Here is a 26,758-nt window from a genome sequence, read left to right on the forward strand (position 1 = left end):
TTTGCCCTTCTCCCCATCCAGTCCTTGTAAGAGTGAGTGCCAGCTAGGGAAACTGCACAGACCCAGCCCAGGGTACACGGCGAGGGCACGTGGGGGAAAAAGAAATCTGGGATCCCTATCTGTACCCCGAACCATGGGCTGGAGACTCAAGTTCCTGTCCTGATTCTGCCACTCGCTCTTAGGGACCCTAAGACCTTTTCTTCTCGCTTCTCCAGGGAAAAGGAGCTAATGTCCTGGTGAGGATCAGATGTGTAAAATCTATGTAGACAGACCCAGGTTGTACTGAGGGAGGTGCTGGACTGAGCCTCCAGATGAGCCACACACCTTGTTTCTGTCTGGTACCAGCTTTATTACTTCGAGCAAGAAACATAGCCTCTCTGCCATACTTTCCTTATCTATAAGTGGGAACGGTAACAATGCCCACATTCCAGAATTGGTGGTGGAGCTCCAGCGAGGTACTGCGTGTAAAAGAGGTGTAATGAGGCATGCTTGCTAACGTGATACTTAAAAGTCTAGTTCATGTAAACCCTCTGGTCACTGTGGACAAAATGTTTCCACTCTTTGGGTTTTGTTCCCTGACATTTCCAAGCTGTCAGACGTTCTGGTAGTCTCTAGGACCTGAGCCAGATGCAGTGTCTTCTCTGTGGGAGACTGCCCACCGACATACATTCATTACTCTTCTCACAGGGGTGGAGGGGTGGGTAGGAGGAGCTCAGGCACAGGGTGAACTCCAGGCCCTGGACTGGGTGACCTGTGTGCCCCTGCTCCCAGCCACAACCTGAGTAACCACGCCTTCCTGGGTGGCTCTGCTTTATATGCTCCGTGTCACGCACAAGCTGATTCGGTTCTTGTTGCAGCTCGTATGCGTCGATCTGGTGGCCGCAGGTCTACCGGCTCAGCTCGGGAACTGGAAGACATCTAAGTATAGACAGCCTTTTTTCCTCTTCTGCAATAGCTACCTGTCTCTGCCACACCAGCAGCCCCCTTGACTGCCACCTACCAGTTCTACAGACCTCTTTGACCTTTCTCTTGTGGCTGATCTAGCTTGCTGCTGCTTGATGTTCATCTGCCTACACTGTAATTCATTTCAAAACACTCCCCCTTGTTACAACAAAGGGCCTCCTTCCCCCTCCCCAGTCATCCTATAAGTTATGACTGGAGCCTGCAACCTCCCGGCTAGTGCTTTCCTCTTTATGGCATTTGACTACTTTGTATGTGAACAGTATTTGAGCTTCGATTGTCTTGCTCCTGGGAAAATGTCAAGGTTAACACTGAGGGGACACAGACGCTGCAAGGTAATCTTCAGGGTGGAAACTTTTTTACAAGGCAGGAGGCAGGCCAGGAGCTCTGAGAAAGAGCTGTGGGAATTGATTCCAGCAGGTTAAGACCCTACTCTCATTAAGATCAACTGAACTTTAGCTCTTATCTCTGAGCTGGAGGAAAGAGCTTCAACTGCAGGGCCTCTTGCATACAAAGCAAAAACCGTGGCGGTGGAGAAAGTGGGTTTTATGCCTGTGTGGTCAGCGGCTTAGAAGTAATTTATGAATGAGTCAACGCTAACAGACCCTCATCGGTGAATGCTGACCAGTGGGAGAGCCCTTACACAACTCACACATAACTGTCCTTTAGAAAGACTTCACACTTTGCTAACCAAAAAGTTAGCAAGAAGCTTCACAGGGCTTTCTCAGAGCCACAGAAATGGTTCCCGATGCACACAGTCAACTGGCTTATATCTCCTCTCCATTCCTTTCCAGTGAGGAAGAGGAGGCTCGCAGACTTGACTGGGCCCATCATCCCCAAGGTCCGAAGTGGTGTCTAATGTGTGAAGGGGACGACCATGCCTTTGAACTGCACACGTTCTACTGATAATCTGTGCTCTGCAGTGGAAACCAGAAGGCAAAGTGCCGGCACAAAACCCTTTCGTGGTTCAGTTCTTTATGCACTAAGGTTTTTAGGTTAACTAGTGGTTGTAGTTGAAAATTTTATAAACTATGGTTAATGTGAAGTTTTCCTTTAGTCACAGAAGTTCAGTCTGGTTATTATTTAAAAACTAAGAAGACCCCAAACCAACAGATCTTACTGAAGACGTTCTAGCATGGGACTTAAGCCTGGGAGCCCAATTTCAGGGGCCTCACTGCGTGGTGTTTCAGGTGTGTTTAGAATGTGTAACGCACAAACAGCACGCTCTTCCGCATGGTTGAAAAGCATTATAAAATACTTTATTATGAATTTGATCTTAGGCATTTAGTGAACAGATCATCGTTATTAATCCTCCTTTAAATTTTAAGAACCTCAAGATTAAAGTTGCCCAATTGATCAGTGGGTCAGGAAGCACAATGTTGCCCCCCATGAAAGAGCGATTGAAGGCCACAGAGCTCTGCCATGATTCAAAGAACATGAGGTTCCTTTTGCTGGATATGAGGAAATGATTGAAAAGCCAGTGAAATTTCAAGTTGCAAAAGCCATCCTTTCTTCACCAATCCCAGGCAGCAAACATTTCCCTGAGTGTTCTTTAGGAACATCTGGGATTTATTTCCCATTTAATATTGGAATCAGAAATAATGTTTTCCTTACTCAGTGTCAACCTCAACGATGTGAAAACCTATGGCCAAATACTTGAAAACACCTTTCTGTATTGCACAGTGGGCCAATGGCTTCTGGGAGGTAAAACAATAGGGAAATTTCTAGTCCATTACGGCCATAAAGACTTCAACCATGTGTCACATCACCACTGATCTCGTCTGTCAATTAAGCCTCTGAAGGCCAATGGTGAAGAAAATCCAGATATTAAAGAATTAGGAAACCCTGGCCAAACCATCCCAAGACGATTATTCTGTAAATGTAATATTGGTGTTTCTGCCAGATCCCTTTCTCACATCATGTGCATCTCTTGGGACCCAGCAAAAATGTTAAGCCACAATGCCCTTGTGCCTTTTAATATACCACAGTGCCAGTTAAACTAGCATTTCTGTTGCTCGGGAGTTATTTTCATGAGTGATTCAGCAAATCTTATGACAAAGGACAGCCCAAATAGCTGACGAGCACAGACTAAGCTGCAGAGCACCGAGCGGAGGCTATTGACGAAAAAGGCAAAGTCTTGCACGCTGAACTGTGATGATGTGGACGGTACAGGGTAACCAGAGGTGGAGCCAGGTCCTCACCACTAAGGGAGAGTGTCTACTGAGGCAGCAGGTGGGCCCAGGAGTGGCACCATGCTGCAGGGATGGCCCTTCCCACTAGGCTTCTCCTTGAAACACAACTGCAGCTGTATTCTGCGTCACTGGAAACTGCGATGTAAGATTAAATCTGTTGGTCTATGGACGGTTGCGTATGTATTTCTTGCGACTAGGGTGACAGGGACACGTGCCTGACATGTTGGCCAGAAGGCTGGGAAACTACCATGGCAACGCAGAACAACCTCCCTCAAAATGTGTCTTCTGTCCCAAGGTGTTCATCTAAAAACTGCCCAAATGTCAGTGTCCTCGAACTAATTTGAATCTTCCAAAAAGAATACTTAAAGCTAAGCGTGTGGGTATTGGGGGGAGCACTCTCACAAAAACCAAATCAATAAAAAAATGAAGGTGGGCCACATCTTTAAGACCATCTGCTCCATCAGATGAGCTATTAGTTTAGACTAGGGAATGGCAATTTTTTTTCTATAAAGGGCCAGATGGCAAATATTGTCAGTCTTGCACACCACAAGGTCTCTGTTGTAACTTAATTCTGCCATAGATCATGTGTAAATGAATGGGTGTGGCTACTGCAATAAAACTTTATTTACAAAAAAGCAGGAAGCAAGTCAAATGCCATAGTCTGCAAATCCTGACTTAGCCTCTCAGGCTGCCAGAGAGGAGATGAGGTCAGAGGTGGTGGATGGTAGGTGACCTGAGTGGCCTGCTTCCAAGGAGTCCACCTCCAGGGCTATAGCTTTCACGCTTCTGCCACCAGGGTGGACAAGTCTGCTGACAAGCCCAATGACTACTACCAGCCTGCTGCATGGCACAGAGAGGGCATGACCTGGTCACCAGGCTCAAGGCTCTCTCCCCCCAGTGGCTTTGGGATCCCACAACAGCTCTTTTTTCTGTGCTCTGGCATCTTCTTTTTTTTTTTTTAATATGTATTTATTTTTGAGAGACAGAGCGTGAGCTGGGGAGGGGCAGAGAGAGAGGGAGACACAGAATCCGAAGCAGGCTCCAGGCTCTGAGCTGTCAGCACAGAGCCCAACACGGGGCTCGAACCCCAAAACTGCAAGATCATGGCCTAAGCCGAAGTCGGACGCTCAACTGAGCCACCCAGGCGCCCCTCTGTCATCTTCTGAGTCAAATGTTTCAGGTAAGCGGGCAGAACCCAACTCCCTCTTTCCTCCCCCCACTGAAGTTTAGGTGGCCAACATGGTACCCAGTTTATGATGCTGGCGTTCCCTGTTTGTTGCCGCAGCTTTGATGTTCTCCAGCGTATGGTCACTGTGAACCTAGCTCTGCGAAGGCCTAGGGAAATGCTGATGGTGCCACTCGCGTAAGCATGGCCCATCCTCACCAGCGCCAGGCCTTGGCTCTGAGCTGGTGGGGAGTCCGTCACACCTGCTGTGGCAGCTCGCTGGGTATGCGTGGCCGTCGGGCTGTACACTCACATTCCTCTTTAAAGCTGCTCTGGGTGGGACTTGAAGCCAGCCCGCCCCCTTTGTCCTGACACGTGACACAACAGGCTGTGAATCCTTGTCGTTGGCAAGCAGGGCAGGTCAAGATGAGCTGGCGGCACTGGGGAGTCGAGCAGAGTTTATATTGGTCCCATGGGGCTCCACAATATGAACATTCTGGGGAAGAGAGAAAAGCCCTAGTTATAAACACACACATATACACGTGTATACATGTAGACAGGTGCTTCTCCAATTCCTAAATATAACTCTTAGCACATCAGCTAATATATCCTGTTGGGCCTGGGAAGGTTTTAGAAGTTTCCCGTCTTCTACCAAAAAATGTTTCTTCACCCCCACTTTTTTTTTGGGGGGGGGGGAAGGGGTAGGTTCACCTGGGAATTGTCTTCCTGATTCCAACATTCGGTGACTCACTTTCTTCTTTTTCCCACTTAGAAAACAGGTAATATTGTTTCTCTCTTTATTCCAAAGCTGGCCAACTACCCCTTGGTTCAATGGTCTTTTTCCCTTTTTAGGTCATTCCCTTTATCGTGGGAAACAACACACATGAGTACAGATGATCCCACATCTATATTCAGCTTCCTCCCACCTCTATATCCACGGCCCTGCTCCCCAGGCCTGAGGTTCTGCTGCTGTTGCCAGTGGACACCTGACCACCTGATTCCTAAAACCCCCATTATCTATTTTCTCAGCCTGTTTTTCCCTGCTGACTTCCTGTTACCATGAACAACATCACCATTCTTCAAGTGTCCTTAACTAGTTTATCTAAGCCACCTTCGGGCCTTCCCTCTTGCCTTCACACTCACATGCAAGTACCCATCATATCCTGCCAACGTTTCCCCAGTAACATTCCTCAAATCCACTGTTTCTACTTACTTATAATGTATACTCCATCTAGCTCCAAAACAGATCTCAAGTAGCTTTCAATAAGACACATAAATATAAAAGACTGTTAAAATTAATAAAAAGATCAAGAAGAAAGGGGAGAGGACAATCACACTCAAATCTTATTCATTATCTGAGTGGTAATTCAGTCCCCGATCACAGGAGTTCTAGCAAATTACGACAGTCACTAGGGTCGTCTGCCCATGACCTTTCCGGTTCAAAATAATGACATCCGGGCGCACGAGCCATTTTTCTTAAGGATTATTTCCATCCTCCTTTTACTGACTGTCTTCATTGGGTACCACACATCGGTGAGGACTCAAAACTACAGTCAAACCACAGGCTTCCTGAGCTCACACCTTCCTGTGGCCACCCCTGCCTTGGCTGTGGCTTCAGCTCCTACCTCGGAATGCCCCACCCACCACTCAAAAGTACCTCACCTACCACATGTGTCTATAGACCATCTAAAATGGAGGTTCTTTAAATAAAATACATAGTATTACAAGGAAACGAATTATATAGAAATATAAAATATCAAAACATCTTCAAAAATCTGTATAGTAAGATATTAACACATGAAATAAGACAGTGGGGGCCTAATACTTCCATTTTGAGACAATGACGAACATAAATGCTATTTGGGGATGTCTGCAGCCACTATAATATATGAAAATACTGTGGTTTCTGTTGATGACAGAGTCACTGGTGTATCTAATATTACTGATGTGTTGCTTACATTACAGTCAAGGAAAGTGCTACGTGTAGTGCGGGGTTGCAAAAATAAAGATATAATTATTTTCCCATCCAAATTCGCAGAACCCCTAAATTTTATATCTCATCTCCTGGTGAAGACCCTTGATTCAGCCTATTAGTTCAACCCCCAGCATGCAGGCAAAGCAAGTGGCACCACCCCTAATGTAAAGGACTTGCCTAACCAGTAAACAGGAAGTCAAGATGGCAGTTCAGGCCTCCTGATTCCTGGTCCAGGGTTCTGTCTGCTCCACTACTGCATCTCCAACTCTAATGGGAAATGGTCATACTACATTACTTCTTCTCCGTATTTTCTTCTTCATGTAACCAGTACTGGCCTGCCTTCCAGAATGCTTCATACAGAGTATGCCTGGCCATAAATTTAGGTTCCAGCCTGTGCCAACCTACCTGACACTATATCACTGTTGTAGGATAAGGCATAACGCTCATCAAAAACAAACAACTTCCCTTTGTAGAAACCATCAGGAAACTCCTCCAGGTACTTGTGGATGCCACCCTTGAGCTGGAACACTTCCTTGCATACTCCCTATGTGAGGAAAAACAGGAAGAAATTTGAGGAGACAGAGACGAGTAAGAAGCTCCGCAGGAGACTGGCAGGTGATGACAGCAGTCAGGGCCTTCCACTAGATCCTGGGAAGCCCGGCTATTTTTGCTGTCCCCTAAATATAGAAGGACACCTGTCGGGACATGTAATGTGAATTTGCTCTTCTCAGGATCAAGCATAAGGATTAGGAAAAGGGAGATGTTCACTAATCCTTCCCTTTTGTACCTGATGAGTGTCTAAGACTGTTAAGTGCTTTCCACATCTTGAGATTTAAGAACTTCAGATCTTGTACTTACAAACTCTATTCTGGAACCATACAAGGGAAAAATAAATCCCTGGCTGGCTGAGGGTGACAGAGCGAATGAAGGTGGGGAGTGAAAGGCTCACTACATGCTGTTGGTAGAACCTTCTTCATCTCCACACCTGCAGTGACTCCAAGGGTGTTAACTCACCTTGGCTTTGAGGTAGGCTGAACCCCGCTCACAACGGATACCCCCAGTGCAATACATCAGCACCTTCTTCTCTCTGAAAAGTTCTAGATTTTTGTCAATGTAGCTAGGGAAGTAACTGAATTTCCTGATGTCTGGGGCTAAACAGCCCTGGAATCGCCCCTACAACATAGGAGAAGCAGAAGGAAAAGTATCAGAAAAACATACCTGGTAAGAACAAAGGTTCTTTCTGTGTCAGCCCCACTCAGAGCCCCCCTTTGGAAGGCACCACTTACTAGCTGCTGTTTCTCATCCTACACTCTGACCTTTCAACTTCAAGATCTGGAACTCAGAAATAAGCCTGGTGGGCTATGGGTCACCTTACCAGAGTCCTCAGAAAACTGGAAAGGCTGCCCAAAGCAAACTATAGGATCCTTGACCTTTATCAAGGGTAGGCACATGGAAGCCAAAAAGTACATTATGTGCCAAGATGTCTTTTAATTCCTACTTTCTTAGACTTTCTCACCAGATCCTGAGTTCAAAGGCTAGGGTTTTCTCTGAAGCTGCCAGCAGTCAGGGGAGATCTATGTGACTTGGGCACAGGCAGGCATAAACAGCAGCACCTCGGGAAACATGCCATGATGTGGGTAGGGGAAGGCCTACCATTTCACTGAACTCAATTCTGGTTCTACTTACTATTTTGCTTTCATAGAAGTTTCTGCAGTCCAGGAGGATAGTATCACTTTGTTCTTCATTTGTCTGAGACAAAAACTTTTCTACTTCTTTATGAAATTCACCTGGAGATAAATGGACTCCTAAAACCAAACCAAAAATCTACTTAAAACAAGACAAAAACGAAACTCAAAACCCAATCACAATTGGCCCACCCTGATAACTCACATGTTATTCCGTTTCCTTCCACCCAAACCTTTATTCATAATTGCAATTATATCTCAAAATAACACTACTTGATGACCATAATGAAATAGTTTAGTAACTCCAGATATCCTCCTTTTCCTTCCTCCAAAGATAAGTGGTATGGAGACCTGGAGGTTTAGAAATGATTAGTCAAAGAATTTTCCATTCTCTTGGTCTAACCCAGTGATAAAAGCCAGACAGTGGGGATCTAAATTGCTAAGTGGGTTTGCTGGTCCATTACACAGCCAATGTTCTATTTTCACTGTATGTGGAGGAGCCTGGGCACGTATGTGCTTGACTATAGGCTTTTGACTATAACAAAGGTGAGCCCAAGTTCAAGGCTAAGAATCTTGACAGGCAGCTACGAGTATACATTTGTGGAATAAAGTGGGCTATTCTTCAAAAATACAAAAGGGTAAGAAGAATGTGTGCAAGTCTGTGTGCATGAGGAAAAGAGAGGGTGGGAAGGGCTGACAGCAGCAGTGACACAAGAAAGCAGGGCAGGAGACAGAAAAGGAGGGAAGAGCTAAAGCATGCAGGAGAGAAAGGAGATGAAGAAAATAAGTAAAATCCAAGGAGACTAAAAAGAGAGAACCTCGGTCTGGTGGGGCCCTCTGCCTTCTTGACTCTGCAGAACAGAAATATTCCCGTATCTTAAGGGGTCCAGACATCCCCTGATTGTGAGGACTTTGGGGGAATTTGGCAGCATGGACTAACCACACCTTACAGACAGGGACTCTGGGGATGGCAGTCACCACACCTGGTGGATCCTGATGGCACCAAGGGAGCCTCATTCTGTTTAAGGGTGAACCCCAACAACCACCCGAAACTGCTAAGTACTCAGGTGGGGCTAGAGGCCCCCGGGCATGGCCAAGGAATCTGGATTCCTACCTGCCGAACCTATGGCTATGAGAATGTAATGAAGCCAGAATTGATTTTTTATCATCAAGTGATTACAGATCACCAAAACGGGGGTGAAAGGGAGCTTCACAACTGTGATGAGAAGCACGGAAATCTGCTACGACTTCTACGACTTCGACTTACTCCCTGCTGCCGCTCTACTGGCCGTGCGAAGGCCTGACTGGCCAGGGACTCCGATGGACATGTTTAAAAGAGATGCCTCCAAACAGCATGGCCCAAAAGAAAGCAGCACAGCACTGCCAGCAGCCGGAGCCCACTCTCCCCTAACCTCCCAACAACGTCCTGTATGTAGCACCAAGAAAGAGCTCCTTACTCATCCCACTAAGGTAGGGACATGGTGCACACATGGCCCTTTTGGGCCCTTCTCTCTTCATACATGAGTCTCTTTCCCTCATGCTGTATCCTACTCCTATTTCCCTCTGACTTAACCCTAGCATTCTTTTAAATACCTCCATATTAGAAAGCGAACGCAGACAACCAGACCTTTGTGCTTCCTGATGAAACAGGACAATGCTACCTGTCAGGCAGTCTTGGGGGAAAAAAAGGAAAGAAAGAAAAAAGGAAATCAAACCTGAATCTGACCAAGTCTCTAGATCTGAGGCATGTAACAGAGTAGCCACTAGCCACATGGGGATATCGGGGCCTTGAAAGGTAGCCTGAGATGTGCTATAATAAGAGTGACAGAGATCTAGGATTTCAAGTACTTAGTAAGCAAAAAAAGGTAAAAGATCTATCTCATTAGTAATTTTTTACATTCATTACACATTGAAGTATTTTGGCTACACTGCATTAAAGCCTATTTATTAAAATGAATTTCACTTGTTTCCTTTTACTTTTAAAATGTGGTGACTAAAAAAAACACCATAAAATTACCTATGTGCTTCACATTAGTGCTATCAGACAGCACTGTTGTAACTATCAATCTGTAGGAAAATAGAGGACAGAGGAGATACAGTCAGCTTTAGCCAGATGGTGGGAAACTACAGACAAAATGACCTGGTTCCTTCAAAAAAACAAACTGCATGGGGAAAAAAAACAAAGATGGAGGCAAATGTGCAAGCTAAAAGAGACTTAAAGGGACACAGGGATCCACCACAATGAGTGGACCTTACTTGAATCTTAACAGAAACGAACTTGAAAAATTATGCGATCACCACAGGTACAATTTCTTCAAATACACCAACATGCAATTCTGGAAAACAGCAAGCCCCTTTTCTTTGCTGGTCTAGCCAATTTTAAGAACTAGCCAGATATTTGATAATATTAAGGAATTACTATAAAAAAGGTTTTATTTAGATGTAATAATGGTTTTACAGTTATTTATTTAAAAAACAATTTTATCTTTTAGAGGTCTCTACTGAAATATTTGTAAATGAAATGACATTGGGATTCCCTTCAAAATAATCCAGGATGGGGCAAGGGGGCAGGGTATAGAAGAAAGTTGGCAATGAATCAGTAATTGCTGAAGCTGTATGACAGGTACATGGGAGTTCACTATACTATTTTCTCTACTTTTTTTTTAATGTTCGATCATTTTCATAGTAAAAAGCAAAACAAAAACAAAAACCCACCAAATAAATGTCTTTCAACCATCTATGGTAACAATAGGGAGGAAGGGGAAGAGAACATTCTAGAGCACCTGCAAACCAACTGCTTTGGATTTGAAAGCCACTTGCTTCCTGAAGCAGAAAGCCTGTTATTCAGTTGATGAACTATTTACAAATAATAATTACACTCTTCCCAGATTGTTATCTTTGGAAAGAGAAAATAAGTTCTTGCCAAACCGTCATCAAGAAGAATAAGACAGGGCATTCTAATGGGTGTGTCTTCAATTACCATAGCACCAAAGAGAAGACCAATTTAAGCGCTGGATGACCCACACGTTAGCTACCCTAGCTACAACAACAGCTGTTGTTGTTTTTTTTTAAGCGTAATTAATATACAGTGTCATATTAGCTTCAGGTGAACAATATAGTGATTCAACAATTCGATACATTTCTCAGGGCTCATCAAGATAAGTGTACTCTTAATCCCCTTTATCTATTTCATCCATCTCCTGCCCACCTTCCCTCTGGCAAGCACCAATTTGCTATCTAAGACTCTGTTTTTTGTCTCTTTTTTCTTCGTTTTGTTTCTTACATTCCATACCCCCAAAGCCATTTTAAAGAGTGGATTGCTGATCAGAGTGTCTAATTTCCACATGTGTTTCTATATTAAGTTTTGTCCCTGTGAAGAAGAACAAAATTTTTCTTCTAAAAGCAAGCATACCAGGCTTCTTGTAGGAGATCTTATTGGGACTGATCCCCATGGGCACAATTTCTTCAAATACACCAACACGCAATTCTGGAAAACAGCAAGCCCCTCCTTTGCTGGTCTAGCCAATAAGAAACAAAACAGAATACAGTCTTACTCTCCCATCTCCAGATATAAGCCAAGTGCCAAATACAAGAATTATATCTGTTTTGTAATAATAGCTGAAGTCTTAAGAAACTTCAAAGTAAGAATTAATGTTTTAATGGGAAGGGAGTTTAGGGCCTAAAATGTTTCAGATAATTCACCTCTAATAAATATTTATTGCATACCTTCCATGAACTGAAATGTTAAATTGCAAAGGTGTTTCTATGGCTATAAGAGTTTAACTATAAAACCAAAATAATTTCAGCATGTAAGATTACATCCTAGCTTTTGCTCTGGAGGAGCGACCTCTCTCCTACCATCACCAGCACTAACACTAGTAAGGTAGTCCCCACCACCTTTATCACCTACTGCGACAAAGCATAAGGTCACTCAAAGGAGCTCAGGTCGCTCAAACAAAGGAGCTCAGCCATGAGAGCAACAGCTTTGTCCCCCATGTGGTATGAAGTACTGATCTTGTAATTCCAGGTTGACTAAAAAGTAGTGATGCCCTGAAACAGCCAGGTGGTCCCTCAAGCGAGCAAACACATCTAAGTTTTAGAGTTAGACTGTGCAAACTGTAATGTCCTTATTCGATAAGAAAGGAGATTAAGGGCATTCGCTTGCCCCAGATCACATGGCGACTACACAAAGAAGTGGAATGAGCATGCTCCTTTGACTGCACTGCCTCGCAACCTAATGGGGAAAAAGGCTGCTGACTTCTCCACACTGATCTCCGCTTCAGAGCCTAGAGAGGGAAGAGGCACTGAGGCAGAAGCAAATGGCTCAAAATCCATTTTATTTTCAATTTCTCTTACCTTAAAATCATCCTTACACATATAATCCTTAAACAATGGGCAGGAAAGCATGGCTTCCACATAGAGTCTGGTGGCCAGTTTGCTTCCACCAACTGTCCCATTGATTCCTTCTGTAGCAATTCGAACCTGGGACACAAGACGGTGAGAGAAAGGGAATGCAGCCTGTTCTTAGCTTAGTTTAAATCTTCCCGGGGCAGAATAGGCTTGTGTGTGTCAGTGAGTTTAAGGGGAAAAGCAGAGACACAACAAAAGTGTTACCACACAAAGATACTTGTAGTTTTCTAAAATGGCACTGCCCACAGTTTAGATGAGGTACTCAATAGATGTGCGCTGAAGAAGAGAATGCAATGAGTGAAACTTCTGGAAAGCCCCATTTGCTACAAAGCCCCAGTTGTCCAATGCCCAAAGAAATAAATTTTGAGCTTAACCTAAATCCAGGTCAGAAGATCTAAGATCAAGACTCATCTTTGCCACTTACTTGCTTTGTGGCCCTGAGAAAATTAACTTACTTCTCTGGACCTCAATTTCTTCATCTTCATAAAAAGGAGGTAAGAGAGAAGCAACAATGAAGACAACTGCTGAGGAGATATTTCCCAAGTCCAAAAACACAGAGCACGGCTGAGAGCTAGGAGGGCATGTGAGTACACCCCTGCACACCGCTGCAAACCCACCCACTGGAACACAAGGTCCACAAGGGGTGCGTGTCTGTTTTGTCCACTGCTGCATCGCCGGTGCTTAGAACAGTGCCTGCCAAGTAGGTACTCAATTCACATTTGTTGAACAAATGGATGTGTATCCATATCTGAAGCTTTTTGGCTTCTCAAACACTGTATTCTCTTTAAAATGTTTCACTGGTTAGGGGACATTCGAACCTGGATTCAGGCCCCTGCCTTAAGAGGCAATGCTCTGGGGATGCTGCCAAGTCAATTGTCTTGGAACTACAAAACCCTTCGGATGAGTTTAAGGATGCATCATGTTTAGAAGGAGCTGAGCTCTCTGGAGAAAAGCGCTAGAGAGAACGTAGACCAGTCTAGTATCATGGTACTCTACGGAGAGAGAGGTCATTTAATTCAAGGTCCTAGATTGTTACTACCATTTAGAGAACAATGATACCTACCAATGCATGAGAATTTGAAAAATTTACAAGGCTGCCCTTTGTCAGGCCCCAGAGGAAATACTGTTACCTCCCAGTAACAGTATTAGGGTTAGTTACATGCCCAGTTCTTTAGGGCATGTATATAAATGGGATTCATTTCATAAGCCAATGCCAACTCACTAGTAGTGGCTAGCCAGAGTTCCATGATGAGCATTCTGGATCCTTGACAAAGAGAATTACAATCCGCTAAAACCTGCTCTGGGCATGGGAGAGGAAAGCAGAAAGAATATGCCATCTCTGCTGTATAGACCACTATACCCACAATCAACTTATACTTTTTCAAGGGTCTACATAGAAAATAGAGCTGAACCAGTGGAAGTGTCGCGAAATTTACTCTAAAACTATTTCTGACCATGGCAGATAAAGTACATACTTCTACGTAACTGTCTTTAGGGTAGACTAGTAGATTCTTTCCTATGTTCTTTTAATCTCAAAACCCAAATAAAAGACAAGGACACCTAATCCCTATAAAGCTGGGGCAGAGCAATCTGTTGAGCAATCCAAACTCACGCACTAGACTTTCAATCCCTAAGGCTCCAGAAAAACCTGTGAAGTAGCTCCTGGGTGAGGAAAGCCTTATATCTCAGGAATGGAGAGCAACAGTTAGTATTTATTGAGCACCTACTATGATATAGAAGCTTTATAAGCCTGAAAGGTACATACCATAACTCCCATTTGACAGAAAAGGAGACAGCAGCTCAGAGAAATCAAGTAACTTGCCCAAAGACACAGAGTCAGCAGGTGGTAGATTTGAGACTCAAACCAGATATTCCAAATCATGTTAATTTTTCCCTTCCAAAGCCTCCATTGTGTCCCTTCAAATTTCTTGAGGCAGTAAGGAGTTTATAGCAATAGGAATCAGAAGCTTCTTTCTCGAATTTTCAACTTGTCTTCTTTCCCTACCTAAATGGTAATACTCTGCCAAATCTCCCAAAATCAGAAAACTACCTCAGTAAACTGGGCACGTATCATTGAAGCCTAAAGATTTTAGACTCAGAGCCAGGCAGGTGCTGCCACCTTGTGGATAGGGACCCTCACTGCTAGTTCACTTCAGGCTGGGCCAAGAGTAAAAATCTGCCCCCCAAACAAGGAAAGAGATTGACTTCATATTTTGTACATTCAGGTTCACTGTGAGAACATCCATCTCCCAAGGTGTTCTCAAACAGAGGTGATAATAAATGTATTCATTCCACAAATATTTACTAAAGATTTTACTACGCACCAGGAACTGTGCTAGGAATTAGGGATCTAGCAGTTAAAAAAGAGTTCTTGCCCTCTTTGAGTTTACAGACTAAGGGCAATCACAGATATTAAGATAAAAATTACAAACTGACAAATGCTATGAAAAATAACTACAAGATGCTATGTGAGGGTGTACTGGGAAAAATGAATTTAGATTGAAGGTCGAGAAAAGTCTCTTTGAGGAACTATCATTGAAACTGAGAACTGAAGATTGAGTAAAAATTTTGCAAGAGAAACTGGGTGTGGGAGAGTCCCTTGAAGACAGTTTGCCTGGAAAAAGGCCCAAAGACGCAAAAAACCTTTGTGGGCTCCAGAAAAACCTGAAAGACCATGTCACTGGAGTATAAGGAGTGAAGAATGACATCAGATAGGCAGAAAAGTTAGGAAGGGGCTAAATCATGCAGGAACCTAACGGTATATCAAGGATTTGGGTTTTACTTGAAAAGCACTAGACGGCCACTGAGAGATTTTGAGGAGAGCACAGCCGTGTTTTATTTACTTTTTAAGACGATGCAGGCTGCAGTGTGGAGAATGGATTAAATGGCAGGCAAGGACAGAAGAACAAGAGTAGATTAAAGGCTACCTCGGGGTGCTTGGGTGGCTCAGCCGGTTAAGGGTCAGACTCTTGATTTAGGCTCAGGTCATAATCTCATGGTTTGTGAGATGAAGCCCCAAGGCGGGCTCTGTGTTGACAATGCAGAGCCTGCTTGAGATTCTCTCTCTTCCTGTCTCTCTGCCCCTCCCTTGCTGATGCTTTCTTTCTCTTTCTCTCTCTCTCTCCCCCACTCCCCGCTCAAAATAAATTAAATAAACATTTTTTTAAAAATTAAAATTAAAAAAAGCTCCTGAAATGGATGAGAGGGTGGGGCATGGTCTAAGGTGGTCGAAGGGAGGACAGAAACGAATGGACACAAGGGATATTTTAGAGGTAGAAATGGCAGGATGTGACAATGAACTGAATGAGGTAAAGGAAGCTTTTGGCACCATCTGTTCGAAAACATCAGTGTGGAAAATATCAATGATCAAACAACTGCCTGGGGACTTAAAACATGTGTGGGAAAGATTAGGCTTATGATTGTACAATGTCATAACCTGAGGGGATCTCAGAGGGAATTTTAGTTCATTTCCTTTTGAGTTTTAAAAACACATTATCTGTTGGGGAACCTGGGTGGCTCAGTCAGTTGAGCCTCTGACTCAGCTCAGGTCATGACCTCACGATTCGTGAGTTCAAGCCCCACATTGGGCTCATTCCTGTTGGCATAGAGCCTACTTCAGATCTTCTGTCCCCCCTCTCTCTCTGCTCCTTCCCTGCTTGCACTTTCCCTCTCAAAAATAAATACATCTTCAAAAAATATGTAAAATAATATATTATCTGTCTCTGTGTCTAGTTTTATCTATATACGTGTGTATGTGTACGCACGTATATGTATATGCATATATAAATCTACATCTATATATGTGTGTATACATGTAATCATAAAGAACGTTTCAGAAAATAACAAAAACCATCCACAATCTTATCACGCAGACATAATCATGATTAACATCTGGGTATCTATTACCTTCCATCTTTATGTACAAACACTTGTGGTTCTATTACAAACATATATTCATTTCTTTATTCAACGCTCCCCAAATATTTACTGTAATGCTATGCACCAAGCCCTGTTCTAGCACTAAGAATACATCAATTAAAACAAAGTTCCTATCCTCATGAAGCTTTTATTAGGGAGACAGATTGTAACAAATTAAACAAGGATTATACTTTCAGACAATAACAAATTCTTTGAAATTCTCTGAGCAGAAGGTGACAGAAAGTGACAAGGTTTAGAGAGAGGACTACTTTGGATCAGAGGTCTGAGGAGGTTAAGATGTGTGCAGAGATCTGCAGTGAGGAATGAGCCAAGTGATGATCTAGTGGGAAAGCATCCTAGAGGGAAGGGAGCAGCAAATGTCAATACCACAAAATGGTAAAAGACCCTGGCATGTTCTAGAAAAATCAAGAAGCAACTTGGAATCATACCTATATGTATAGTTCTATGACATTTTTTTCCAGCTAACATATCAAGAACATTTCCTAATGCCAGGGGTCAGCAAATTGTATCTGCTTCTGCATACGGTTTTATCGGAACGCAGCCATTTCACATCTTGTACCTATTGTTTAAGGTTGTTTTCATGTTACAGTAGCATGCTTGAGTAGGTGTTGTTTGTTCATTGGTTTGTTTGTTTAGAAAACCCATATAGACTTAAAAATCAACAAATTCAATTTTAGGCACTTCTTGAGTACAGACTATAGGAATTTTCTGGCAAGGAATGGCCTATCTAGCAGGAAAGATCATAAAGATTTAAACTTTAGTTCTTAAACAATATACAATGGCTAGACAACTGAAAAGAAATATTGCATAATTAATCCAACTGTATCCTGTTATAATTTCATCACAATTCCACACACAGTTTTAGGGTTTAATAGAAGCAAGAGTGAGTAGGTTTTGGGCAAAGCCTAAAATACTTACTATTTTGCTTTGTAAGGAAAAGTCTGCTGATTCTTAGTCTACACCATTAAACAGTCATAAAAGGCCACGTTAATAACTGTTTAGCGGTCTACTTAAAAGCCTAGCAGGATTTCGCAGAACCTAATAGGGAATCCTTTTTGTCGTGAGCATAACCTCTGTAGTGCAAACTGGAGACAAGAGGAGTCCCGTGAAGGGTGCGGTGTTACCTTGCCTGTGAGGCGCAGGTGCTGGCACAGAGCCGTCTGCCAGGCACAGACCCAGGGGGGATCCCCCAGGTCACAGTAGCAGTAATAAAGTAGAACCTCTCCTTCATCACTGCCCTGGCCCCTAGAAGAAGAAAACCACAGGGAGAAGATTTGAGTCACTGGCATAAGGCAGCCACAATTCACAAAGTAGGCCCAGGCAGTATCAGAGGGCAGGCCGCAATGGACCAACTTGTGCCGAACTTTCTCCTACTGTTATTGGCCTGAGAGAAGCAGCAACTCCGGTCAGTATTTGCTCTGAAGAAAACGTTATCTGCACCCAACTTACTTTACAAAAAGTAAGTTTACTTTGATTTCCTCATTTAGTCATCATACTCATGAGACAGGAATCAATAACCCATTTTACAGAAATTTCTGGCTTATCCTGTAAGACAGGGTCATATCTGTTTTTGAATCTCTCATTGTACAAAAAGGTTTCACTTCCATTTTTTCATGTAATCTTCTTAACCATGAGAAGGACTATTATTATCCCCACTTTACAGCTGAGTAAACCAAGGCCGATTCCTTCCAGGTGAGAAAGTGACAGAGTGACAGCAAGACTTGAACAGTCTTCTGACACTAGAATCCATATTCTTTCTACCGCATTGTGCTGTCTCCTACTAACTAGGCATGGGAGCTGGGTGGGTCTCCTATCATCTCTGAGACTGACTTCCTCATCTCTAAAACTGGAGAAGTGAAATAAACTGCATTTCCCAAAGTGTGCTTGAAGCTGTTCTATGAAATCACATTTTGGAGAAACCTTGCAGACAACATCTCTCTGAGAATCTCAGGAAAGCCCCTTATCTACTGAAGGCTCTGAAAGGTCCTTCAATAAAAAACATTTTAACCTAGTGCTTCCCAAACCTGTCTTTAGCACCTCTTTTCAACACCTGTTAGCATCCTTCAGAGCTGGTGTTGCATAGAACAGATTCCAGAGAATGCTATGGTAGATGGTAATTGAGGTCCCATCCAGCTCTGGAATCTGACACCCTCATCAATACCCTCATCATACTGTAGGGCCTACTCTCTTCTGAAACCTTGTCTATTTTAGAGCCTGTTTTCCTTCCTCTAAACTACTGTAACAAATTATGTGCACCACATAATTTAACTGATAATTAAGTAGCCTGTCTCATATCCTCTGCTAAATGTTTCATGTATCCTTTTTTTTTGTTTCTCCCCCTAGAGAGCAAATTCCTTGAGGCACAGGGCCATACAGAAGCAAAGAGGCCATATTTGTATGCTTGTATGCCACTTTATAGTTCAGCTATTACCATCATTTTGTATAATTCATATAGCAACACTGTGAGGTAAACAGGGCAGGCACCGATACTACTATTTTAGAGGTGATGACATATAAAGAATTTTAGTGACTAGCTCAATTCTGAGCCCAAGTTCAATTCTCTTTCTCCTTTTCTTGATAAACAAGAGGTATTTGGCACTGAATAGTAATGACAAAAGTATATTAAATTTGGACATTTTCTATTCACCAAATAGTTCAGGAATTGCTTAAAATCAGAAATTTGTCCTCCGGAATTCTGTAATATAATTTTGTGAGTTTTGCAAAGGTAGGATCTAAACTTCTAATCCTGTGCCCCAGTTCTAAAAGTTAACATTCTTTCTGGGGTGCGCCTGGGGAGCTCAGTTGGTTGAGCGTCTGACTTCGGTTCAGGTCATGATCTCACAGTCTGTGAGTTCAAGCCCCGTGTCGGGTTCTGTGCTAACAGCTCAAACCTGGAGCCTGCTTCGCATTCTGTGTCTCCCTCTCTCTCTGCCCCACCCCACTCGCACTCTGTCTCTTTCTCTCTGTCTCTCTCTCAAAAATAAATAAACATTAAAAAAAAATTTTTTTTAAGTTAACATCCTTTCTAAAACATGATCATCTGAGAAAACCATATTTGGTAACAAAATATGCTTTGTAAGCTCTGATACTCAAGGTAGAGGAATCATTAACATTTCTGAGCCTTCCAACTTATCTCTGAAAATATTAATACAATTTTCTGTTCATCACCTCTCCTTAGAAAAGGTAAGATGTATCCTTCCATGAAACCTAGTGAACGCTGCCAGCTACATGGGTATATATCACTGCTTCCATAATACAGAGTATGTGGCTATCAGCCTGGCATAGACCCATAGAGAAATCCTGTGCCTTAAGGATCTTGCCATTTTAGTAGATAAGTAGTGGTATCTCATTGTGGCTGGAAAAACTGGCAAAATTAAACCAAAAGTACAGAATGGAATTCTTACCTTATCAGCTCATCAGGGCTAAAGCAGCTTACATCAGGGAGCCAAGCGGACACTTCCCTGTTACAGGTCAAGTACCCTTTTAGAGGGTTCCTATCATCTGCAGGCTTAAGGCTCTTTGAGGTGTTCAGTGTCACAGCCAGCTGCTTTAACACGGAAGCAGTCTGGCGGCAGATCTCATCAGCATGTTGTGTTGCCACATGTCTATGGATGCCGATCCGGTCTTTGAACAGCTGTTGACAACATTTCCACCATTTTTCTTTACATTCAAAAGGATGTGCAGGAACTTCTTTGGTTTTGACAAAAAGGGCAAATGCCTGCAATTACATTGCAAATATTCCACGATTAACCTTAGGTATAAGGCTGGCAGAAGTCTCAGTGAATCCCTGACGTCATCCGTCCACATGGGTTTCTAGGTGTATGTCCCAGTTTTTTTTAGAAGAACTTCTTGAGAGAGTTAGTTTTACTTTAAATTTATGCCTCTATCTAAAATTTGCTAGGGACTGTTCTTAAAGGAAGAACCTGAATTTCAGATGAATATTAGTACAACATTACAAACAACATTATCAGTCATATTTAAAAAGAAAACGGTCAAGGCAATTATGGAATGTATTTACTATAGAATATTGAACAGGTAGTTTTAAGTTACATGAGAAAATATTTATGATATAATGTTAAGTGAAAAACAATGGAAAAAATTTGCTTATACAACATAACCTCAACATTTAAAAATTACACTGAAAGGGGCGCCTGGGTGGCGCAGTTGGTTAAGCGTCCGACTTCAGCCAGGTCACGATCTCGCGGTCCGGGAGTTCGAGCCCCGCGTCAGGCTCTGGGCTGATGGCTCAGAGCCTGGAGCCTGTTTCCGATTCTGTGTCTCCCTCTCTCTCTGCCCCTCCCCCGTTCATGCTCTGTCTCTCTCTGTCCCAAAAATAAATAAACGTTAGAAAAAAAAAAAAAAATTAAAAAAATAAATAAATAAAAATTACACTGAAAAAGATTGGAAAGAAATGTTCCAAAATGTTTTGATTTTTTGGAAAATAATTTTGTTGTTTTTATAAAAAATTACTTATATTTATTAAGACTATTCAACAGAAAACTATGGGTATGCCATAATTCTCTTAACCAATTCCTAACTAATGGACATTTGTTTCCAAACTGCAATTAGGGCAAGTGGGTGATGCAAATAAGCAATGCTGAGTAAGCATTCCATGCATACATTTTTACACCTCTTTAAACATCTAATTTAAATAAATATCTAAAATAAAACAGAGCCCAACACGAGGCTCAAATCCATGGATGGTGAGATCAAGACCTGAGCCGAAGTTGGATGCTTAACCGACTAAGTCACCCAGGCACCCCACGTATTTACACCTATTGCCTATTTTTCTACTGTGGCATGGATTTTCTGTTTTGTAAGCAGTTTTAGTGACCTTTTATTGATCATAGTTATCACACATCTGTTTCCTAGCTTGTCATTTGTTCTTTAGTTCTGTGGTATTTTTGATGTACAAATAGAGGCTAAATGGGATCTATGATTATCAGCCTCTCAACAACTGTTCCCTCCTAGTCTAATGGGAAGGGAGATACTTGTGTGTGTGTGTGTGTGTGTGTGTGTGTGTGTGTGTGTGCGCGCAATGCATTTGGAGACTACTGTAAAGCATCCAAAAGCAAGCACTCTGAACATCGATAACAGACACGAAGCGCCACTGTGGGGCCATCCTCTAGCTGTACACAACTGTATCTGGACTGTCTCAGACCGAAGTACCAGGAAGGGTAGCCTGAAATTACACCGCAGGGCATTTTTAGCCTCTTTTGCAGTGAATCCTTCCAGATAGGCAAACAAAAAAAAAAAAAAAAAAGAGACAGCACGTATGTCAACATATGTGCTTCTTTGTATTAAACTTTGATTTTCAAATCCTATCTGGTCTTTTAAGGCCTTGTGAACAAGGCATTGAGGACCCATCTGCAGTTAGAGCCCCTGTGGGATCTGTTCAAGAGGGAGAGTCAGGCCAGAGCCAGGATGGCAGCTCAGAGGTGGGTGAAGCCTACAGGAAGGCAGGCCCTGGGAGGCCCAGCTTGGCAGGGTGGGTATACTGATTCCATACAGAAGAATATGCAACTAAGGAAATACATTGGGACTAATCAGAGCCAAGTTTCTCACCAAACCTCCTCAAATAGGGAAGTTATAAATATGGGAAAGGGAGAGTTAAGAAAAACTCTTGTGATGCTTGAATGAAAGTGAAGTGCTGGTATGAGCTCATGGCGTAATATTGGGATGGTAGTAAATATAGAAGTATAGGTATGGTACATGTAGACGTTTATGCACTCATCTGCATATTTTCCTAGCTTCACACACCAGAGGTCCTGGGAGAAGTAACATTTAGTAGCAATGAGTTTGCTGAGCCTCCAGGTTGTGATTTTTCATTAGAAGCAACCAGAGCTCCTTGAAGAAATGTCTGGTTCCAGGGATGGGGCAGGGAAAATACAAGATGAGTCTGGAACATCTTGTTGAGTCAGAAAGTAAGGAAATGCTCAAAGAATGATGGGAGCAAGTCAAAAGGACATAGATACTAGCTTAAAAGGGCCCCCAGCCAAATCTGAGATGATCTGAGCATCGCAATAAATCATGACACTGTGGACTATCACCCAACAAATAAAATGTAAACCTACAGTCCACATGGATACAAACAAATTGGGACAAAAGAAGGCTCTTCCTTACAGCAAAATGCCAAGTAGTAAATCTAGAAGGAATGAAGCAATTAGAAAATCACCCTTTAGCACCCATCACAGTAACAATTGATTAAGCAAAGAAACACCAATGAATCTAAAATTAGTAGATGACAGTTGGATAAGGAAGAGCATAGGTACACAGTCTCAAAGTATTCCCCCTCCCCCCTCAAATACTGACTTCTTAAAAGGGAAAAAAGAATAATTTTATAACAGAGAAATCTGACAGTCACTCCCTTAATCAAGTAACCAAAGTTAACACCACCAGTAATGGGACAAATTGCCATTGTGAACCACCTGATAGACTGTCACCAGATAAACACAGCATTTCTTGTGGGATGATTTTGTTAATAAAAGCACTAACCTGAATCTAATCATAAGGAAACATGAGTGAAGATCAAATAAAGAGATACTCTACAAAATAACTCATGTAATCTTTAAAAATGTCATGGTCACGATTTCAGGGGAAAAATGAGAAAATGTTCCAGAATGAAGAATATATAAGATGTGACAGCTCAATGCAACACCCTGGAATGGATCTATAAAGCCATTTGGGACAACTGATGAAAAATGAATGGAGCTTGTGTGCAAAGGGGACATGAGGGTCCTCTGTACAATTCTTTCCTCTAAGTCTGAAATTTTTGTAAGATAATATTTGAAAAAACCTTTCTGTACCCTTTGGGTTTCATTTTCAAGGACATCCGTGCGAGATGAGAACAGACGGGTGATGGATGAGAAGTTATAAGTAGGGACATCTATTCTTCATTGACATGAAGCCAACAAAAGCTAACTGTGGAAGGAAGAAGGACAGCAGACTGGAGGTAAGAAAACTAAGTCTCAGTTGCATGTCCTCTGGTCGTTTTCCTTCCTCTGACCTTCAGCAGGAGGTTTGAGTCAACGATCTCTGAAAAAAGGATAAATGGCATAGAAGAGCAGCATATCAATATCACCTCCCATTATAATCCAATCCCAACTGTCCTTAGTAAGCTTGCATCCATCCTGGGCTGTTGTGTCCCTTCTCCTAACCAAAAGAACTCAGCCAGCTAGATCAGATCAGGAGTCTTAGATGGCAGCTGCCATCTGCCTGTCTGTTCTCCGTATGACAAGGTCTCCTGGGATCCTGGGATCCTTCCCCTAACTCTAGGTGGGAAAAGGAATTCAGCCCATCTTTCTAGAATCTGTCCTCAAGTACTCAACCATAAGTGTTCCACAACCACACCTTACCTATGATTCTTCTTCGCATGGCACTGACTTAAGATCACTAATTAATGACCCTAACTATACCTTGCCTTGAGCATGGCAGCAGCCTTGTGTCTCACTAGCCCTCTGTTCCCTGGAGGACAGCCTTGATGGGCTACTAATAGATGCATCTGAACTAACTATACATATGTGATCCTGAAGCATAAACGGCAATGCGGCAATCTTACCTTTTTCTTGGCAAATGAGTATTTCTTTTTCGTACTGACATCCAACTCGGCTTTAAGACTGTTACTGGGATTGATAAGCCTTGTGTCTTTTAAATCTAACTCTGAAAATCTTAAAACACAGGCCTCCAGGTCATCTCCTTGGTCGGGTGAAGTAAAAGAAGGCATCTGGTTTGGTTGCAGTAGTGGGACAGATTCCTTTCAGTTAACTATCTCCTAGGAAGCAAGGGAAAAATGACAATTTCGGTCGTTGGTTACTACTTGAAGTAAACTTGAAGCTACTCAATCATTCAGGCAAATGAGCATGGGCCCAGCAACCCAAGCCATCCATCCATTCACTCACTTATTCAATAAATATTTATTTAGCACCTACTCTATGCCAGGCACTGTTCTAGACAATAGGAATAGAGCAGTGAAAGAAATGGAAAAAGTCTCTGCTTTCTTGGAGTTTATATTCCAGTAGGGAGAGACAGAAAGTAAACAAATGATTAAATTTAAAAAGTCAAATAGGAGGGGCCTCTAGGTGGCTCAGTCAGTTAAGCATCTGACTCTTGATTTTGGCTCAAGTCATTATCTCAGGGTTATGAAATGGAGCCCCACATCCGGCTCTGTGCTGAGCATGGAGCCTGCTTAAGATTCTCTCTCTCCCTCTTCTTCTGCCTCTCCCCACTACCCCCCTTAAAAAAACAGATAGGGGGGCGCCTGGGTGGCGCAGTCGGTTAAGCGTCCGACTTCAGCCAGGTCACGATCTCGCGGTCCGTGAGTTCGAGCCCCGCGTCAGGCTCTGGGCTGACGGCTCAGAGCCTGGAGCCTGTTTCCGATTCTGTGTCTCCCTCTCTCTCTGCCACTCCCCCGTTCATGCTCTGTCTCTCTCTGTCCCAAAAATAAATAAACGTTGAAAAAAAAAATTAAAAAAAAAAAAAAACAGATAGGAAAAGGGTCACGAAAACAAAAACCAGGGTAAGGAGTTAGGAGTGATGGAGGGGCTCTTTAAAACAAAGACTAGGTAAAGTCTGAGGCAGTAGCATTTGAGCAGAAACCTAAATTAGGGGGCAAGCCCTGCAAACATTTAAGGTACATTATACCCAAAAAGCACCAGCTACAACCAAAATCAACCAAACTGTGTGCTAGACTTCAATTACAAACATTTTGTCCTTTTATATCTTTTAATTTTAGAGCTGTCCAAATTCCATTCCTTAGAAGAAATAACAACCAAGAAAGCCCCATTTTAATAAACAGAAGAAATATAAAATATAAAAATCACTCCTGTGGCCAAATCTTGTCAAAATGGACATACTACCAACTACCAGTCAAGCCACCATAATTTCTTCCTTTCTTTTTAAATTTTTTTAAAGTTTACTTTTTGAGAGAGAGAGAGAGAGAGAGAGAGAGAGAGAGAGAGCACAAGCAGTGAGGGAGACACAGAATCTGAAGCAGGCTCCAGGCTCTGTGCTGTCAGCATAGAGACCCACACAGGGCTTGAACTCACGAACTGTGAGATCATGACTTGAGCTGAAGTCCAACGCTTAATCTACGGAGCCACCCAGGCGCCCCTAGCCACCGTCATTTCTTGACCAAATTATTGCAGTAGCCTAACTGCCCACCTCCCCAGTAAGGTAACCAAACAGCAGTCCAAAGGCTTCTCAACATACTCTAATAAAGTCCAAAGTCCATCCAAAGCCCCTCTCACCGCCTCTCATCTCATCTACTACAATCCCTTTGATCACTCCTCTGATTGCACTATGTTTGTTCATTACGAAATGGATCCCCAGCACCAAGAAAACAAGGGTTTTCCTTTGTTCACCTCTGCATCACTGGCATGTAGAACACTGTCTGGCATATAGGAGATGCTAAATGTCAACAAACACAATTTATTTGTTGAACGAAATAAAACAGTGATTTGGGTAGCCAGGGAGGGCTTCACTCAGGACTTGATGTTTGAGCTAAGACATAAATCACAAGGATCATCCATGCAGATATAGGAGCAGAGTCTTCAGGCAAAGGAAATAGTATAAATTCCTAAAGTGAAAACAAGCTTACCTTTTTAGAGAAACAGGAAGAAAGAATGGATGGAGTATAGTGATGAGAGAGCACAACCCTTTGGGTCAGAGTATAGAGTTTGCAATGCAAAGTAACTGGAGAATTGTAAACAAAGGAGTAACGTGGTCTGATTCAGGATTTGTCTTCAAAGTAGAGATGGCAAGGTTTACAGATAGATTGTTATGCAGGAAATGAAGGAAAACAAGGACCCAAGAATGACTCTTACCTACATTTTTGAATTAAGTAGATGGATGGTGCCATTCACTGAAATGGTTAAGACTGACAGAGGAATGGGTTAGGACAGAAGAGTGAAACAAGGCAATCAGATGAGTAGGTGCGGTGCTCATCGGAGACGTCAGGGCAGGGGACGCTCACATACACGTATATGGGTACCCAATAACCAATGAAAAAATTACTAGAGCAATCACCCGTTCCTTCCTAAACAACAACCGAGAAGGGCGAGGGGTAAGATGACCGCCCGAGGGTAACCCGGCGGCACTAGGTTCCGGCTCTAGCGGGTCTTCCAGTCCCACGGACCGCAAGCGCGGCGCCGCCCCCCGCCCCCAGCCCGGCCCCACCCCGCGCGCCGGGCCAGGCAGATCGCTCCGCCCAGCTTTCCCCGACGAGGCAAAGGCCCGGAAGTGGGGGTAAAAAGAGCACTCACCCGCCAGTCCTGGTTCTTTCTTATATCTTTCTTCATCGAATCTGCTCCCCCTAGTAATCGTCACTGAGCACCGTCCCAAGAACCTCCACCAGCCCCCTTCTGGAGTTTACGAAGGAAGGCACACTGGAGACCTGCCCTCGCCCCGGAAGTCTTCGAGGCTGTTAGCGAAAGGG

General features: G+C 43.0%; 2 protein-coding genes across 8 annotated transcripts in view; one reads left to right on the forward strand and one right to left on the reverse strand.

Moving 5' to 3' along the window:
* Positions 1 to 3,321, forward strand: part of TMOD1 (tropomodulin 1) — an 87,871-nt gene extending 84,550 nt beyond the window's left edge. For both annotated transcript variants that reach the window (XM_045468413.1, XM_045468414.1), the window contains exon 10: positions 1,755 to 3,321. In XM_045468413.1, the coding sequence (XP_045324369.1) occupies positions 1,755 to 1,819 (65 nt within the window). In that variant the 3' untranslated portion in view covers positions 1,820 to 3,321. The remainder of the gene's footprint in view (positions 1 to 1,754) is intronic.
* TSTD2 (thiosulfate sulfurtransferase like domain containing 2) lies at positions 2,198 to 26,698 on the reverse strand. Of its 6 annotated transcripts, none has more exons than XM_045468407.1 (11): positions 26,586 to 26,698; positions 26,152 to 26,200; positions 23,885 to 24,097; positions 19,731 to 20,044; positions 17,451 to 17,571; positions 12,334 to 12,459; positions 11,390 to 11,495; positions 7,979 to 8,097; positions 7,307 to 7,465; positions 6,698 to 6,836; positions 2,198 to 4,813 (listed from the first exon to the last, which is right to left on the reverse strand). In XM_045468407.1, exons 3-11 carry the CDS (start codon positions 24,047 to 24,049, stop codon positions 4,575 to 4,577), a joined length of 1,488 nt encoding a protein of 495 aa, XP_045324363.1. In that variant the 5' UTR covers positions 24,050 to 24,097; positions 26,152 to 26,200; positions 26,586 to 26,698; the 3' UTR covers positions 2,198 to 4,574. The 6 variants fall into 6 exon arrangements, with proteins under 6 accessions (XP_045324363.1, XP_045324362.1, XP_045324367.1 ...); XM_045468406.1 differs by having other exon boundaries at positions 26,148 to 26,200; XM_045468411.1 differs by lacking the exon at positions 12,334 to 12,459.
* Between the last annotated feature and the right edge of the window lie 60 nt (positions 26,699 to 26,758).

This window comes from Leopardus geoffroyi, chromosome D4, assembly GCF_018350155.1.
Source record: "Leopardus geoffroyi isolate Oge1 chromosome D4, O.geoffroyi_Oge1_pat1.0, whole genome shotgun sequence".
In the NCBI taxonomy this organism is placed as follows: domain Eukaryota; kingdom Metazoa; phylum Chordata; class Mammalia; order Carnivora; family Felidae; genus Leopardus; species Leopardus geoffroyi.

What these genes read in the sequence shown, in the direction of transcription:
- TSTD2 (XM_045468407.1), bottom strand. Translation starts at nt 24,049, where the DNA reads ATGCCTTCTTTTACTTCACCCGACCAAGGAGATGACCTGGAGGCCTGT. An exon ending in TGTGTAAGGATGATTTTAAG is followed by an intron (nt 11,496 to 12,333) that starts GTAAGAGAAATT and finishes CTTATTGGCTAG; the next exon opens with ACCAGCAAAGGAGGGGCTTG. An exon ending in GATCTCCTACAAGAAGCCTG is followed by an intron (nt 8,098 to 11,389) that starts GTATGCTTGCTT and finishes GTTTGGTTTTAG; the next exon opens with GAGTCCATTTATCTCCAGGT.